This window comes from Lipotes vexillifer, unplaced genomic scaffold, assembly GCF_000442215.2.
Source record: "Lipotes vexillifer unplaced genomic scaffold, Lipotes_vexillifer_v1.1 scaffold759, whole genome shotgun sequence".
NCBI classification, from domain to species: Eukaryota; Metazoa; Chordata; class Mammalia; order Artiodactyla; family Lipotidae; genus Lipotes; species Lipotes vexillifer.
The window spans coordinates 1,802,527-1,819,339 of NW_006790410.1; the positions used below are offsets into that span (position 1 = coordinate 1,802,527).

The window sequence follows — 16,813 nt, forward strand, 5'->3', positions numbered from 1 at the left end:
AAAATGTGAGAATGTGGCGAGAGGAGGAACAGACTTGCCACTTTGCCAGGATGATGCCAGGGACCCAAAAGAGCCCAGATCGGGTGGGGCACCAGAGCTCTGACGTGCACGGGGTGTACAGCAGGGTCCGTGTGGTCCCTAGTCCCCTGACTCTGTGGACACACCCTAATGGGGGCTGTGGCCCCAGAAGTCTGACTACCCTGGAGCCCCTCATGTGGTTGGTTTAGGACAGACAGACACGCTCTCTGTGGCATCCGGAGCCAAGGAAAGCCTGCCAGCCGCAGGCTCGGGAGGAGGGCAGCCGGGACCGACGCCTGCACGCTTGTCGCCTGCAGGACCTCCCTCATGTCGGAACTCTCCTCTGCTCCCGTGGCCGTCACCGCACCCCTGAGCCTCCTTCTGGGTCCAGAGCTGAGAAGACGGAGGCCCGATCCCCACCTCCACCCGGCAACGGGGCCCACGTACAGTCGTCCTTCTGGGAATTTCACCTATCATTCAACCGTGAACAGCAAATGTGCAAGTTGAACAAAAACCAACCAGGTGGGGCTTCCCTGGTGGCGCAGTGGTTGAGAATCTGCCTGCCAACGCAGGGGACACGGGTTCGTGCCCCAGTCTGGGAAGACTCCACATGTCGCGGAGCAACTGGGCCGTGAGCCACAACTACTGAGCCTGCGCGTCTGGAGCCTGTGCTCCGCAACAAGAGAGGCCCCAATAGTAAGAGGCCTGCGCACCGCGATGAAGAGTGGCCCCCGCTTGCCACAACTAGAGAAAGCCCTCGCACAGAAACGAAGATCCAACACAGCCCAAAATAAGTAAATTAATAAATACATTTTAAAATAACTGCTCTCGGGCACGTGCGCTTCGAGAAATGAAGTGAATCCACGCAGAAGGGCCTGCAGGCTCGACTCACGCAGCTGGTGCCTCTGCCTGGGCTTGGAGCCCGATTTCAAGGTCGTTCTCCAGCCACGTGGGTCTCCCGTTCTTATGTCTCTGGATTCCCAGCAGGGCCGGTGGCCAGCGCCCCATCACTTGGAGAGTGAAGGGTGTACCCTTACCTCCCACGAAGTTCCCACTCCCCCTGCTGTTAGCATCTCTGAGCACGTGGAGGGGCCAGGAAGCCGGGGCCTCCACTCTGAGGTGCTTGGCCGCCCCCTTAGGGGTTAAATCTTGTTGCCCGGGCAGGGGGCAGAGGCCGATCTGACCAGAGGGAACAGAAGCCAGCCACGTGTCCCAGAGTTGGCTCTAACTGAGTTAGGAACAAAGCCACTTTCATGGGAAGCACTGTGCTGGTTGTTTTCTGGAACAGGCAGCATGATAACAGCACAAAGTGGGATCTTATTACCCCTCGGCTTCTCCTCTTTGGCTGGGGCTCTTGGGCTCCGTGGGAGTGTGGTGTGGGATTCCTGAGGTGGCCGCGGCCCTGGAACTCGGCCAGCGTACGGCTCCCATCACTGCACGGGGACCACTGAGAGCCACCTCAGTACTGGAGGAGCTGATCCTGCGAGGAGCTGCTGTGTGCACGCCCGTGCCACGTGCTCTCAGGTGCGCCCGTGCCACGCTCAAACAGCCCGAAGGCGGGTGCGCTAGACTTGATGGGTAAATTGTTTTTCTGATCCCATGTTTCTGTGCTGCTCCTTGACGTGGGGTCGTAGGGGCTGCTTGGCGTCTCTATCCTCCTCCCACTTTTCGGGCCAGCCTCCTGAACCACATTTCCACACTTTGCGCTGCCCTGTACTTTTCCGTCGGTGCCTTTGTTAACTCACTCATTAATTCATAGCATGACTGACCTGAAGCTCCCACCAGCTGCCAGCTCAGTGGAGGGGCCAGCAGTGAACATTGGGGGCTTCTCCTGCCCTATGAGCACGGAGCCTGTTTCTGAAACATTTTCAGTTTAGTTATTTTGAAGTCTGTATTTTTTAACTCCAATGTTTGTATTAGCTGTGGGTGTTTTTTCTTTTCTTTCTTTTTTTCTTTTTCATTTTTTTGTTTTCATTTTCATGTTTTTGTTTTGTTACCTGGAATGCCTGATCAGTTTTTTTAATTAAATATTTGATATTATGTCCATAAAATTATAGGTAGATTGATAGATGCATAGACGTCAGATAGATAGAGGGATGGATAGGTGACAGATGGTTGGATAAATGGATGGGTAAACGGATGGATAGATGGGTGGGTGGATGGATCGATCGATGATAGATGGAACTGAGTAACGTGAGTGATGTGAAATTTTTTCAACTTTATTATTTTCTGATCAGTCCTCCCTTGTTTTAAGACAGAAAGCAAAATAACCTGTATTTCTCACAGTATTATTTTATTGACCATGGTAGATTTGTCCAGTTCTCAAAGCTTAGTTTTTAAAAAAAGGCAAAATATTAGAAAAAAAAATACCCAGAAATAGTGGAGATGCTAGGCTGCGAGCGGGACGGACATCTGGTCAGCGGATCGTGTGAAGTTCCCTGCGGTGTGTGGGTGTCAGACAGGCAGGCTTTCCTGGTGCTCAGCTTCTCTTCCTCCTGTGACCGGGGTCAGGCCAAGTGGTCTCTGCACCTCTTGGGGGTGAAGACACCGCAGGCAGGGCCGTGCTGCCGGAGGGAAGCGTTAGCCGAAAGCATGCGACCCAACCTGGGGCACAAAGTGCCGCTGCGCGGGCACTTTATAAAAAGCAGGTCTTTTCTGTGGTTTGCACAGAGGCCTTGCCCTTTCTAGGGTGGGAAGTGGCTTACCTCATCAGCACGGTAAGTATATCAGGGCAGACTGTTCCTCGGGTGAGACACTGGGCTCCCTCCCGTCTCATTGTAAACGAACGTCGTCAGTGGAGGGTGATTATCAGTACGTGTTGAAAGCTGCGCGCAGGGACTGGTCAGGTGTTTCTCCTTTTGGAAATGTGCCAGGCACGAGGACGCTGCACTTGGCGGAGTCGGGGCCCGTTCTCCTGCTGCAGAAAGCTTCGGAAGTGGCACTGCTTCTTACAGCCTGCTCGTGTTTCCTTGATCCAGAACCACGAGGCTGCCCTGAGGTTCTCGGTCACTCTGTGGGGATGTCAGAGAGCCCCGTTGGACCCAAACCTGCGACGCTCCGGGCCGACATGCCCACGGCGCCCTCCTTCCAGCGGGCGTTCACATCCTCCTGCACGATTTCTGGCCGCAGCCCCAGCCAGCGGAGGGGGAGGTAAGGTGGCCTTTGAACCAAACACAGGCTGTTCTTACAGACCCCAAACCCAAGCACCACGGAGGGAAGGCGGGGGCTTGTCCTCCACATGACACCGGGCTGCCTTGTGGATTGACCACCATCACTCTTCAAAAATGCAGTCAAAATAAAAACTCCTGAGTCCACCCTCACTGTTGGCAGGCGGAGTGCTCAAGGAACACACCGCACTTAGAGTCGGGGCACAGTGGCCAGCTCAGGACCGAGCATCCGTGAAAACGTTATCTGAGCTGAGGCTGGAAAGGGGGTGCAGTGGCCAGGCTAGGAGGGGGCCTGCCCGGGGCTGCAGATTGGGGTGGACAGGGCAGGCAGGACATGCTGCTCTCGGAGACATGGAATTTGTGCAGGTGTTCGGGAAAGAATGGGGGGGTGCAGGAGCACCCCTCAGTGGGATTGGAGAACAGAAAGGATGGGCCACGGACAGCCAGAGAGAAATGTCCTATTTCTCCTTCACAAAGGACTGTCACTGAGCAAATTCAGATGCTCAGGGTAGGAATCATTTCTTAGTATTTTACTTGTGGGCACATTGCTCTACAGTTATTTACCACCCTTAATTCCACCTCCTTTCTCTTTACAAAAAAGGGGGACATTGCATATCGGGACTCGACATCACACACAGAGCAAATACATGTTTGCTAGCGTGTTAGCTGTCTTTCTATATTTCGAAATATAGAGTAATTTCCAATATTCTTAATATCGGAATTTCCCATTTTCGATATGGCAATCTCCTGTGTATCCTTTATCAGCTGGTTGTCCTGCAAGCACTTATGAAAACTGACTGTGTCAGGCACCTGTGTTGGGCATCGGGAAGAAAAAAAGAGAGTTGGGGGAGGGAGGTTTAAGCAGATCCCATGGTTGGTGCATGCGTGGTGGGACCAGAGGGAGGACACAGCTAATCCCTGTGCACATGTGGACACGGGCTTCAAAGTCAGGACACAGTTGAGCTACGTCTTGAACTGAGGAGAACAGGGAACTTTGCCAGGTGAACAGCGAGGAAGGAAGAGGCACACAGGCTGGGGAGGCAGGGTCGGCCCCCAACCCCCCACCGCGTCCCTGAGGCTGTAGACTGAGCATCTGGGGTCAATAGTAAGGGGGGAGGCTGGAAGGGCAGGGCCTGAGTTCAGATGCTCGGGGAGCCTCGCACTGCTGCAGGGGGAGCCTCGGCATCCAGCCTCCCCACCCCCGCCATGTGGGAACCGTTGCTAATTTTCAGGCATCTCCCTGGACGTGTTGTCCCCTGACGGTTTGTCTTTTGAACAGCCCTTCCTCGGCCGAGCACCAGTGGGTGGACACCAGCCCCAGGTCCACGCTGACCCTGCTGGGGAGCAGCCGGCCCAGCAAGGACGGCCCTGGGCGGCCCCACTTCCCGCCAGCTGAGCTCCAGACGTCCTTCCACGGCCACGAGCTGTCCCTGGCAGAGCCGCCGGAAGCTCTGGGCCCCCCAGGCAGCCAGGCCTTCCTGAGCTTCGGCCCTGCCCCTGAAGGAGGTGGGCTCCCCCCCGGCGAGGACCCGGGGGCCTTGCTGGCCAATTCCCACGGAGCGTCCCAGGCCCCCGGCACCCCGCGGACAGCAGCTGAGGCTGCCGACAACGGCTTCCTGTCCCACAGCTTTCTCACGGTGGCACCTGGACAGAGCAGCCACCACAGCCCCGGCCTGCAGGGCCCGGGGCTGACCCTGCCCGGGCAGCCGCCCCTTCCCGAAAAGAAGCGGGCCTCGGAGGGGGACCGTTCTTTCGGCTCGGTGTCTCCATCCTCAAGCGGCTTCTCCAGCCCTCACAGCGGCAGCACCATGAGCATCCCTTTCCCAAACATCCTCCCGGACTTTCCCAAGGCTGCGGAGGGAGCTGCACCTTCCCCAGGTAGGCGTGTCTCCACGGGTAGGGGGCCCACCCCTGTGCTCACAGGTGCACTTGGGCAGGGACAGACCCTGGGGTTACAGCTGGGTCTGCCCAGTGAGCACCAGTGCTAGGACTGGGCTGAGCGGCTTGAGAGAAGAATCCAGAGCCTTCAAGGGGTCGTTTCCATCTCACTAGCCCGAAGCACAATATCGATGCAGAGGCACCTCGCAGTTCATCCGGCTTGTGCGTTTATTCGCGTTAGATTCATTCCAACAGCAGAAAATGCAGACATCTGTGGTGGTTCTGTGTTTTTCCCCTTTGACTTGGAATCAGGGTTCTGTGAAAGTAACTGTAAAAGAAAAACATTAAAAAAATACTTTGAAATTTAATTATGAAATGTTTCAAATGTAAAAGGTATAATAAGACACTGACAGGAGTAAAGCAACACCAGCTCTGCTCTGTGCACTTCCTGTCTCTCTAACTACGTGTTGTTGAAATGTGTTGCAGAGGCCTGATCGCAGTGTCCTGCTGTCTTTGTGTTTTCTGTTATGAAACAGCCACTCCCTGCTCCGAGTCAGGCTTCTCCCCTGTAGTTAAAGAGAGCGCTCTCCCCAGAGCACCCCGTCCTCACCCAGGGTGGGACTTTGAATTTCTAGGTCCCTTTGAGGTGAGAGTTGCAATGAAAAACGCCCTTCACAGTTATTGTTTTTGAATTCTGTTTTGCAGATAATCCAGGTGATAAGCACGTGTCCGTGAACTTTGTCCAAGATACATCCAAGTTCTGGTACAAGGCAGATATCTCCAGAGAGCAAGGTGCGTGGGCGGGACAAGGGCTCTGCATCCGGGAAGCAGGACCGCGGGGGTGGGAGCATCAGGGTTGGATGGATGAGCTGGAGGAAGTCACTTGTGACTCGCCTTGAGAGAAAGGCTACGACCTTTACGTTTTTCTTGGAAAAGCTCAGTCCTAATGAGGGAGCCGGCCGGGATGGGCACCGGCCACGATCGTTCTAGTGTGTGGGGTGTAATTTCTGGTGGCTTCCACCAGACAAGGTTTGGCTAGCGTTGCCAGTGATGACATGATGAGAAGACGTCATGGGCCCCAGCCGGTGGGGGAAGGAGAGGTGTCTTTCTAACACCGTTCATGGGCACACCTGCCTGTGTCACACTGGAAAGACAAGCTGCTGGCGGACTCAGCCCAGCATGTCACACACAGCACAACAACTCTGGGTGCGCGGTACAGTCGGAAGACAGCTGGCAAAAATGAGAAATGGTTAATATTTTTGAGCAGTGCAGTCGCGTGTCGCTTTTTACTAGAACACGAATAGAAGAGGTGTCCCAGAGGGACGCTGGCATGCCGTCTGTGGTGGTCCCTCTGGGACAGCCTTTCGGGCGAACAGCACTCACTCCAGCAGAATTCGTGGGATCCCTGCGACGTGCTGGCCCTGCTCACGGGAGCCACCATCCTCCCTGGGGGTGACGACACGGCCGCCTGTGGGTGGGCTCATCACTCCCGGCCGTCCCTCCGAGAGAGGATGACGTGGAACTGGCTGGGGCTGGCAGATGCTGGCCAGGATGCCCAGAAAGGAGATACCCCAGGGGCTGCTCTCAGCAAGTGGGGAAGAAATCACAACTGCTCTCCGGGGGAGTGTTTCTCAAAAGTGCCTGGATGTGAACAGTTAAATGGCTGGAAAACAGCACTGTCCAACGTTGTCACTGAAATTCTTCTACTCAATTAGGCAGATAATAAAAATGGTAAGAATGTGCCTTTCTTCCCATGAGCTCAATGGACCTATTGTCATTTCCTATGAGGGGAGCTCGCTTGGCCTGGAGAGGTTTCTGAGTCCCTGAATTGGCCTTTGTGCCATGCACTCCCCACGTTCCAGGCTCTGTTGTGGCCAGATGCTCTGTCCTCGTCCCCTCCCTGCTCTGGTCACAAGAACCCCCAGGACTGTGGCCCTTAGCTGCAGCTGTCTCATCCAGCCCGACAGACCCTGAGAAGTGCTTGTTGGGGACCCTGCCCTAGGCTGTTCTGAGCAGACCCTCCTACTCTGGCAGCTCAGCCTTTCAGACCAGGGTGAAGGCTGGGCTGGGCTGCCCCCTTCTCTGACTGAACAGCCAGGCTCCGGCTCCGGAAGAGGCAGGCTTGGCTGGAGAGCACTAGGCGGGTCCTACGGAATGGCGATGGGAAAGCCTTCCGCGTGGGGTTTAGGGGAAAGGATCTGGGTGGAGGGGACCTCCCTTGGTGGCACCTGCTGGGCGGTAGCAATTACTGTTGTCATTTGCCTAATCTTAGCCACACATTTAAAAATAGTTCTTTGGGGGGCTTCCCTGGTGGCACAGTGGTTGAGAGTCCGCCTGCTGATGCAGGGGACACGGGCTCGTGCCCCGGTCCGGGAAGATCCCACATGCCGCGGAACGACTGGGCCCATGAGCCATGGCCGCTGAGCCTGCGCGTCCGGAGCCTGTGCTCCGCAATAGGAGAGGCCACAGCAGTGAGAGGCCCGCGTACAGCCGAAAAAAAAAATATTTCTTTGGGGTGGACTCCATCTCAAAATAGCTAATATGTGCATTGGGCATCGATTTTTCCAGTTGAACTCCAAAAGCATAACTTCCTCTATTTTCTAGATATTTTGTGTAGACAACACCTACACAGATGAATGTTCTGTTGGGTGTGCCAACTTCTCCAGATGGAAGAAAGCCATCCGTGGGTTTTGTTGTAACTGCTGGGATGTGCCTTTTTCTGGAAAAACTGTAATGAAATTTCAGGGAGATTCAGGAGGGGAAAAAAAAGCCCTGTAGCCTGTTTAGGGACACAATTGTTCACATATTACTATGGCAAGATTAGTACCTTGGGACTTTTTAAAGGTGAACATAAAAACCGTAGGAGGAAAGTAAAGTAGAAATTAAGTATGGTTGTTCCAGCCGTGCTCTCAGGCCTCTGCCCTCGAATCCTTGAAAACACCAGCTGCAGGGAGAGAGGTGATGACGATCCCGTGGGTGTGCACGAGCTCCTTCTCACACCCTCAATGCGGGCTCATTTCTGTTCCAGAAACAATGAGCCCAGCATCGCTCTCAGGTTCCCTCTGCGGGCGCGTGAGACCCCGGCTCCCTTGTGTCCAGCTGGCCTGGCTTCAGGGATGGGGTCTGGGAGGGGAGGACGGGCCGGAGCAGAGCTGGCCTTCTTTCTGCTGCCCAGAAGTCGGCCTCCCATGAGGCTGGGGCGCTTTTTTCCACCACAGTGAAGTAAAATCATGACTTACAAAGAAAACGCTCTGGTGAGGTTATCACAATTGAAAGCTATAACTTCTGTAAGTGATCTTTCCCCTACTTTAAAAACATAATAGGTCTTCAGCCCCCATATGTAGAAAACATGCTATGAGACAAAACCAGCTGCGAAGGCCTGGGGTCCCCCGTGGTGTCCACCCACGCTCCCCTCCCCAGCCTTGAGTTGCTGGAGCAGCAGGTGGGCTTTCACTCCACTGTGTCAGGCTTGCACCCCCCAGGGTCACACCAAACCCGTTCCCCTTGGAGAGCGCTGTGCTTTCCTGTTCCTCGTCCCCTATGTGTGTCAGTGTACAAGCTCCTGCCTTATGGCTTTGTCCTGCTGCAGGGGCTGGGGCATTGCCATGGAAGAGTGTGTACAAGAAACCAATTGTTTCATCCTAGCCGAAAAAAAAAATATTTCTTTGGGGTGGACTCCATCTCAAAATAGCTAATATGTGCATTGGGCATCGATTTTTCCAGTTGAACTCCAAAAGCATAACTTCCTCTATTTTCTAGATATTTTGTGTAGACAACACCTACACAGATGAATGTTCTGTTGGGTGTGCCAACTTCTCCAGATGGAAGAAAGCCATCCGTGGGTTTTGTTGTAACTGCTGGGATGTGCCTTTTTCTGGAAAAACTGTAATGAAATTTCAGGGAGATTCAGGAGGGGAAAAAAAAGCCCTGTAGCCTGTTTAGGGACACAATTGTTCACATATTACTATGGCAAGATTAGTACCTTGGGACTTTTTAAAGGTGAACATAAAAACCGTAGGAGGAAAGTAAAGTAGAAATTAAGTATGGTTGTTCCAGCCGTGCTCTCAGGCCTCTGCCCTCGAATCCTTGAAAACACCAGCTGCAGGGAGAGAGGTGATGACGATCCCGTGGGTGTGCACGAGCTCCTTCTCACACCCTCAATGCGGGCTCATTTCTGTTCCAGAAACAATGAGCCCAGCATCGCTCTCAGGTTCCCTCTGCGGGCGCGTGAGACCCCGGCTCCCTTGTGTCCAGCTGGCCTGGCTTCAGGGATGGGGTCTGGGAGGGGAGGACGGGCCGGAGCAGAGCTGGCCTTCTTTCTGCTGCCCAGAAGTCGGCCTCCCATGAGGCTGGGGCGCTTTTTTCCACCACAGTGAAGTAAAATCATGACTTACAAAGAAAACGCTCTGGTGAGGTTATCACAATTGAAAGCTATAACTTCTGTAAGTGATCTTTCCCCTACTTTAAAAACATAATAGGTCTTCAGCCCCCATATGTAGAAAACATGCTATGAGACAAAACCAGCTGCGAAGGCCTGGGGTCCCCCGTGGTGTCCACCCACGCTCCCCTCCCCAGCCTTGAGTTGCTGGAGCAGCAGGTGGGCTTTCACTCCACTGTGTCAGGCTTGCACCCCCCAGGGTCACACCAAACCCGTTCCCCTTGGAGAGCGCTGTGCTTTCCTGTTCCTCGTCCCCTATGTGTGTCAGTGTACAAGCTCCTGCCTTATGGCTTTGTCCTGCTGCAGGGGCTGGGGCATTGCCATGGAAGAGTGTGTACAAGAAACCAATTGTTTCATCCTGCAGCCAAGCAAATGCCATGCCGGGGGATTGGGGCTGGAGTCGGGATGCACGGGGGCCTGGGACAGAGGGCTTCCTGGGGTTATTTCCTGAGGCGTGACGGGGCTTCCTGCCACTCCTGGGTTTATGTCCGGGCCCCCCATCTACTCCAGACAGGGCCTCAGGCGCTACAGAAAGGCGGCATTTCCATGGCTGTAATTTTCTAGTGCCTTATATTTTAAATCCCTAGTTTTCTTTTTGTAAAATGTAAAGTTTATAAGAGACATTCTGAGAGATGTTCTGGTTACTAGAGAAAACTCTCGCCAGTGTCTGGGCTGCGTCACGTTGAGGTTACTGTCACCCTAACCCATCCATCCATCCCGCTTTTTTCCCATATCCTGAGCATGGGACCTGGGGGAGCCAGACTTTGAGCTTGAAGGGGAGGGATGTTCTTTATAGGTGACAATCAGTGTGACATGCCTCCCAGCCTCACCAGGGGCAGGTGGAAGGTGCAGGGCCAGGTGCAGCTCGTGGCCCTGACTGACTGGTGACGGCCGCATCGAATATGGGTTCACAGCCTCGTCCAGGCTGGAAACAATTGGCCATAACTGCCACAACTGCCACATCAGAGCCACGGGACGGAGGGCCACCTACGATCCCCCTGGGGCAAATCTTGGAATTCGTATTAGATATTTAGTAACTTTTGGGGTACACTCTCACAGACTTCAGAAAGTGGGATTGGAAATTTCTTTCCTTCTATTGAAAGTTGAAAGCGCACTTTCTAAAATCTAAGAAAAATGCCACGCAGGGAGACGTAGGGCAGGGCCACGGCGGGGAATGCGTGGTAGCCCCGCCTGACTTCCTGCTGTGTCACACTGTGTGTACTGGGACCTGGTCTGGGCACTTGTGCCAGTGAGGCTCGCTTTCCTGGGCTGTCAGGTGTGTGTGGGGGGGGGTCCTCATTTGGCCTTCACAGATGCTGCGGGGTTAACAGGAGTCCTGTGTGAAGGCAGCACCTTTGTGATCTAAAGGGACGGGCCACCCTGTGCCCCTGTGTCCTTTACAGTCAGGCCCCCAGGAAACCTCGGGTCATCACAGAGGCTTCCCTCATCCTTGTCACGGCCCCGAGTGGAGACAGGCCGTGGCCTCCCCCGGCAGACACTCACATCTCTCTGTTCCCCTCTGCAGCCATCGCTATGCTGAAGGACAAGGAACCCGGCTCATTTATCGTCAGGGACAGCCACTCCTTCCGAGGCGCCTATGGCCTGGCCATGAAGGTGGCCACGCCCCCGCCCTCCGTCTTGCAGCTGAACAAGAAAGGTGGGTCCCGCCGGCTCTTCTCAGCGGCACCTCGCCTGTCAGTTACCTTTGTGCCCATGAGATGACGCATAGGTTTTCTTCTTATTATTTATTTTTTCGGGTGCATTTTGGTAAGTACTGTCTTGGCTCAAGAAGGAAGGTTAATTATTTGTACATTTTTTTTTATTGCTTTGATGGGCGATCAGATGTCAGAACAATGGAGCAAGTCCTCTGATAAGGCATCTTTGCTCCCATTTTCAGCCCTGTATGCCTCAGTTCCCTCCTGCTTCCTGTGGGTAGACATCTCTAATAAATTCCTGTGTGTCGTCTCACTATCTGTCCAATGCACACACACATGCATTTTTCCTTTTCTCTTACATAGAACGTGGCATACTATATACACGGTTCTTGTTCCTACACCCAGTAGAGTATTTTGATGGATTGAAAGTGAGGCCAGTGCAAGCCTGGAGTCATGAGATTATCCTTCCTTAGGGGAAAGGACAAAGCCTTCTTCCACTCTGGTGCAACGCTCTGCACAAGTGGCAGATACTAGCCGAATAACATGTAATACAGGCAAGGCTTTTTCTTACCTTTTAAATGTTTTTTGTCACGAACATAACCATGTATAGAATTCTGAGTTTGCACTGCCTGCATGCATAGGTAAGCATTATTATGAAGCAGACATGCATGTACCCAAACATAGGCCACAACTTTGTGGGGAAGCCCCTACATGCCCTTTCCTGTGTGTTGTAATCCATCGCCACCGTGACTTTTTGGTTTCCAAGGATCCTGCATTTGACTATAGCTGAGGCCCTTCCAGCGGCCCCTTGTCCTTCTGACATACCCCCCATTAGTCCGTGAGCACGCCAGCTTTCTGAAACAGCAGACGTGTTTTAGGCTTACCGTGTACTTTCCCTGCCCCAGCCATTTGTCTAAAGATCCTTGGTTCTTTTTATTGGGGAACGGTATCTAGAAACCAAGATCTAATCGCTAGGTTTGCTCTTTGCTATCAGAGTACCACTCCTTCTCTCTAGGACCTGAGCTAGGGAATGTATCATTTTAAAAAATTCCTGAGCTCACGTTGATACCACCCGTTCAAATACAGTATCACCAGATCCTTTCTCGCCTCTCCTTCAGGGATGAGCTCGGTTCCCAACAAATCAATACACTTATTCCCTTTCTCTGTCCCCTAATATGTGGTTTCTGGTTTATTCTTTTTTTTTCTTTTTATCACACCCTGCCCTCCTTGCCCTTTTTTTTTTTTTAACCAACTATGCCACAAACTCTAAGGAAAGGGAAAAGGTTCTTTTCCCCTAAATGGAGATTGTGTACCGGATGTCAGCAAGTTACATGGCTCTTCCTAGGGCCCCTGGGCTCACCTGGGTGGAGCGAGGGTAGATCAGAATAAGCACAGATTCTGAACCTTTGGTGTTTAAACAAAATGACACTTAACCTGCTTCACTCACGCTCTGTGCCCAGTACCAAATCCTGGGGTGAAATCTCTGCTTAAAACTTCCTGGAGAAAATTGCCTTGGAGTGAGTTACACCTTGAAGAATGAGATTTGGTTTCCAAGGGGTCCGGCGTCAGGCATGGATGGCCAAGGGGTTTTTAGGAAACTTAGATGGTCGGTTTGGGCAAAAGTAGTGGTTGTGTGAATAGAAGGCGGCGGGGGGGTGAGGCTGAGAGGAGCAGGTGATTCAGAGGCCAGATCTGTGGCTATTGTCATGTCTGGAAGTGAAGGGGGAGAAGGCTCTGTGCAGATCAGGCAGAACAGGGGAGCCTCGGAAGTAGGGCCCCAGGGCATCCAGAATTCCTGCATGAGAAGCTCCACCAAACACTCCACTGGCTTTCGAGTGGTTTAAATAGAGGCTTTTGTAGCTCAGGAGCTGACTCGGCCCTGATTGTGGAGGATGTAAGGCATTTGGCAGTATTTGGAAACATGCTGAGTGATGGTTATATCAGAAAAGACTCAGCACTGGAACCTCTGAGGGTCTGTGGAGACAGGGATGGGTGACGAGGGAGCAGAGGTGAGTGCATGGCAGCTCCCAGGCTCCTCGGTTTCAGCTGAAGCTTTTAAAACTTTATTTATTTATTTATTTTTTTACTGCATGCGTTATCTTTTTGGAAATACAGATGGTGGTGTATAATTCTTACCTCCAGGCATGCATCCCCCCTCTAAGGCCCACTTTGTCTCAATCTTCGGGCAAAGGCAACAAAATAGAGGATATTAGAATAGCAGAGTTCAGGACATGCAACACTGCCAGGTGCATCCTCTGGGTGAAATTTTGTCTGGTTGCCTTGCCTTCACCCGACCCCTGGATTTGGCATTTGGATTTCACAGTCTAAGGATAGATCTGAGAGGACAGTTGACCAGGAAAAAGCCCAGCAAGTCACCACCCACCCCTGGCACCCCGGAGACGGGACAGCAACAGATGTGTGGGGTGCTGGTCTCCGAATCACCATGCAGCTGGGTTCCCCGCTGACTCACTTCTCACCACTGGCATCCAGACCACACTCTGTGTCTGCCTTCAGTTTGGAAGCCGTGGATCATTTTCCTCCCACAACTGAATGGCAAAATGTTCTTGTCCTCATTTTTACTCAGTACTGCCTTTTATGGAATCTGATCATTTCCTTTCCTACCGGCTATACTGCGCCTGTGAAATGCTGACACCGATGTTGTTGATATTTGTCACTGTCGTTTAAAATAAGCATCACTGGGGAGCCTGCCATGGACCAGGTGTGGAGCCCAAACCCACCTCTAGCAGGTCTTGCCATCAGAAATGTTAGAAGTTACGGCAGGCAGACATGTTCCCATGGGGACACGTTCCCATGGAGACACGTTCCCATGGAGACACGTTCCCATGGAAACACGTTCCCAGGGAGGGTGCTGAATGAGGCAGGACGGAAACACTGCGCAGTGTGAATGTGAATGTCTGCGGGACTCATTAGCATAGTGCAGTACGTTTCCACCATCAGACATTTTGCCATTCTGTGGCTTTTCATGATGCACTTTCTCTTTGGGCTCGTGGGCTGGCATGAACACAGGTCCGTGTAGCAGCAATATGATTAGAGGGCTTGCTGTCAGGAGGGGTTTGTGTACCTGACTCCTGGCTAAATCTTACCCGGAAGACGCACCCTTCCAGCTCTTTCCAGTGATTCATTCTTGGGCATCATGCTGTGTCTGTGTCTTTCTAAGTTCTCCTCTTAGGAGGCAAAGGAGCTGGAGGTCCATGTTCCCAGTTCTTAGCTGCTCATTGCCGTCACTGGGAATTCTGCAGTGTTTGAGGCCGTCTCCTAAGGACTCCTCCACCTGTAAGCACAGTCACTGGAGGGGGTTCTGGCTGCCCATCGGGCAGTGCTCAGCCAGCCTTCCTGCAGCCCAGCTACCATTCCTAGAGTGGTTCTTGGCAGCCAACCTACTGCGGGGGCCAGACTCTCCTTCCTTCTCTCTCATCCTCCCCTGCTCTCATGTTTTAAAACTCGCTTCTCTTTCTTTTAAACCTCTACCACAGCTGGAGATTTGGCCAATGAACTCGTTCGGCATTTTTTGATCGAGTGCACCCCAAAAGGAGTGCGGTTGAAAGGGTGCTCCAATGAACCGTATTTTGGTAAGTGGCTTGAGAGCCTGACTTGGTGTTCTGAACCCACGAGCACGCGTTGCCTCTGCTCACTGCCATCGCTCCGCTGGGGCTTCACGCAGAGCATTTACTTTTCATCCCCATTCAGAGATTCCTCAGTTATCATCTCTAAAATAAACTGGATATTAAATTTTCTTAAAAGCTTTCTCAAAACTAAGCAAATAAAATACACGGTGCTGGGACTGGAAATGCAGATTCCACAAGGTACGGTCCAGGCAGGCGGGCAGAGAAGGGTGGACAAGGTTGGGGCCTGAGTGTAACCTCACCCTCTGGGCACAAGAGAAGCACAGGCTCCCTGTAAGATGAGAGCCTTCCCGCCCCTGCAGGCATGTCCAAAAGACGGCATGAGCTCACAGGCAGAGCTTGAGCGAACCAAAGCATCACCTTACAGAGATGATTCGGTGGTACCGGTGAGAGCTGTCTCAGATTCAGCAGACTGTGTGACTTGTTTGTTGTGAATTGGTAATGAAGTGTCTTTGCTGAGAATCATCTGCAGTTCCCTTTATCTGCCCCTTTGCCGTCTGCTGAACTTATGGCTTCGTTGAAGTTTTGCACAAATTCCCACAATAATGGAGCACGTTGGGTGCTAAAACTATAAGGGGTCACCCTTTGCAGCAGCCTCCTTTCAGGAGATAAATTGGCTGAGCAGCACAGTATTTAGGGCAGTGCTAACGCCTGTTTGCTGTTCATCTCTTCACAGGGAGCCTGACGGCTTTGGTGTGTCAGCATTCCATCACGCCCTTGGCTTTGCCCTGCAAACTGCTCATTCCGGATAGAGGTACGCTGCCGGGGCCTGAGGGCTGCTCTGGCTCTGTGTGGGGTCACCCGCAGGGTGTTGGGATCCAAAGAGATTCCTTGAGAAAAATCAGACCAGAACTTCCTTGCCATCACGTACTCTATGGGTAAACCCTGAATAGTTCACCCAGGTCAGGTAAGAAGAGGTGGCCAGCTGGCCCTGCAGCCTCCGGTCATGTCTTTATGTCATGGCTTTGTGAAAAGTTTCCTTGGAGCCAAGATTCTGTAGCTCAAAGTTATAAAATGCCTGGACTCAGAGACCTTGCAGGTCATTTACATTTAAATTTTATAATTCTACAAAATCAGCAAAATATCGATATTGTTGACGTCAGGTGCTGGATAAACTATTGTCTTTACCTTTGTGTTTGTTTCAAAATATTCACGGTGAAAAGATTTTTAAAAATAGCACCCACAGCAGGCGATCAGGCATATCCCCACTTTCCTAGACAATCTTAAGTTCACATAATTGTATTATATTCCAGAAACATGATTAATTTAAAATACAGGCAAATGTGACTCACCTTTTTTTTTTTTAAAGGGAATTCCTTTATTTTTATTGTTTATTTATTTATTTATTTATTTATGGCCGTGTTGGGTCTTCGTTTCTGTACAAGGGCTTTCTCTAGTTGTGGCGAGCGGGGACCACTCTTCATCGCGGTGCCCGGGCCTCTCACTATCATGGCCTCTCTTGTTGCAGAGCACAGGCTCCAGACGCGCAGGCTCAGTAGTTGTGGCTCACGGGCTCTAGAGCGCAGGCTCAGTAGTTGTGGCGCACGGGCCTAGTCGCTCCGCGGCATGCGGGATCTTCCCAGACCAGGGCTTGAACCCGCGTCCCCTGCATCGGCAGGCGGACTCTCAACTACTGAGCCACCAGGGAAGCCCTGACTTACCTCTTAAAATGTAATTGTTCATATAAATTAATTCGGAGGTGAGAAAGCTATTTTGCTGGGCTGTGCCATCCCAGCTTTTGCTTGGAACTTGGCGATGGTTCTCTGCGCTGGCCTCTTGTCTGCAGGAGGAAGGCCCAGCTCTGCAGAGCATGTGCATCACCGTCCAGGCCTCAGTCGTGAGCATCCACATTGTCATGGTCATTCTTTGCCTGGGAGGTGGACTCACTTCTGCGTTTTCTCGCTCCTTCCTGCAGACCCGTTGGAGGAAAGAGCCGAAAGTTCTCCGCAAACGGCCGCCAACTCTGCAGCCGAGCTGCTGAAGCAGGGGGCAGGTCAGTCCCCGCTGCGTTTT

The 16,813-nt window shown here is 52.4% G+C and overlaps 1 protein-coding gene across 1 annotated transcript in view; it reads left to right on the top strand.

Moving 5' to 3' along the window:
- Positions 1-16,813, top strand: part of TNS3 (tensin 3) — a 187,763-nt gene that overhangs the window by 157,618 nt on the left and 13,332 nt on the right. The window contains exons 21-27 of the mRNA XM_007463691.1: positions 2,997-3,168; positions 4,465-5,063; positions 5,769-5,855; positions 11,027-11,158; positions 14,651-14,746; positions 15,477-15,554; positions 16,716-16,793. Coding sequence (XP_007463753.1) covers positions 2,997-3,168; positions 4,465-5,063; positions 5,769-5,855; positions 11,027-11,158; positions 14,651-14,746; positions 15,477-15,554; positions 16,716-16,793 — 1,242 coding nt within the window. The remainder of the gene's footprint in view (positions 1-2,996; positions 3,169-4,464; positions 5,064-5,768; positions 5,856-11,026; positions 11,159-14,650; positions 14,747-15,476; positions 15,555-16,715; positions 16,794-16,813) is intronic.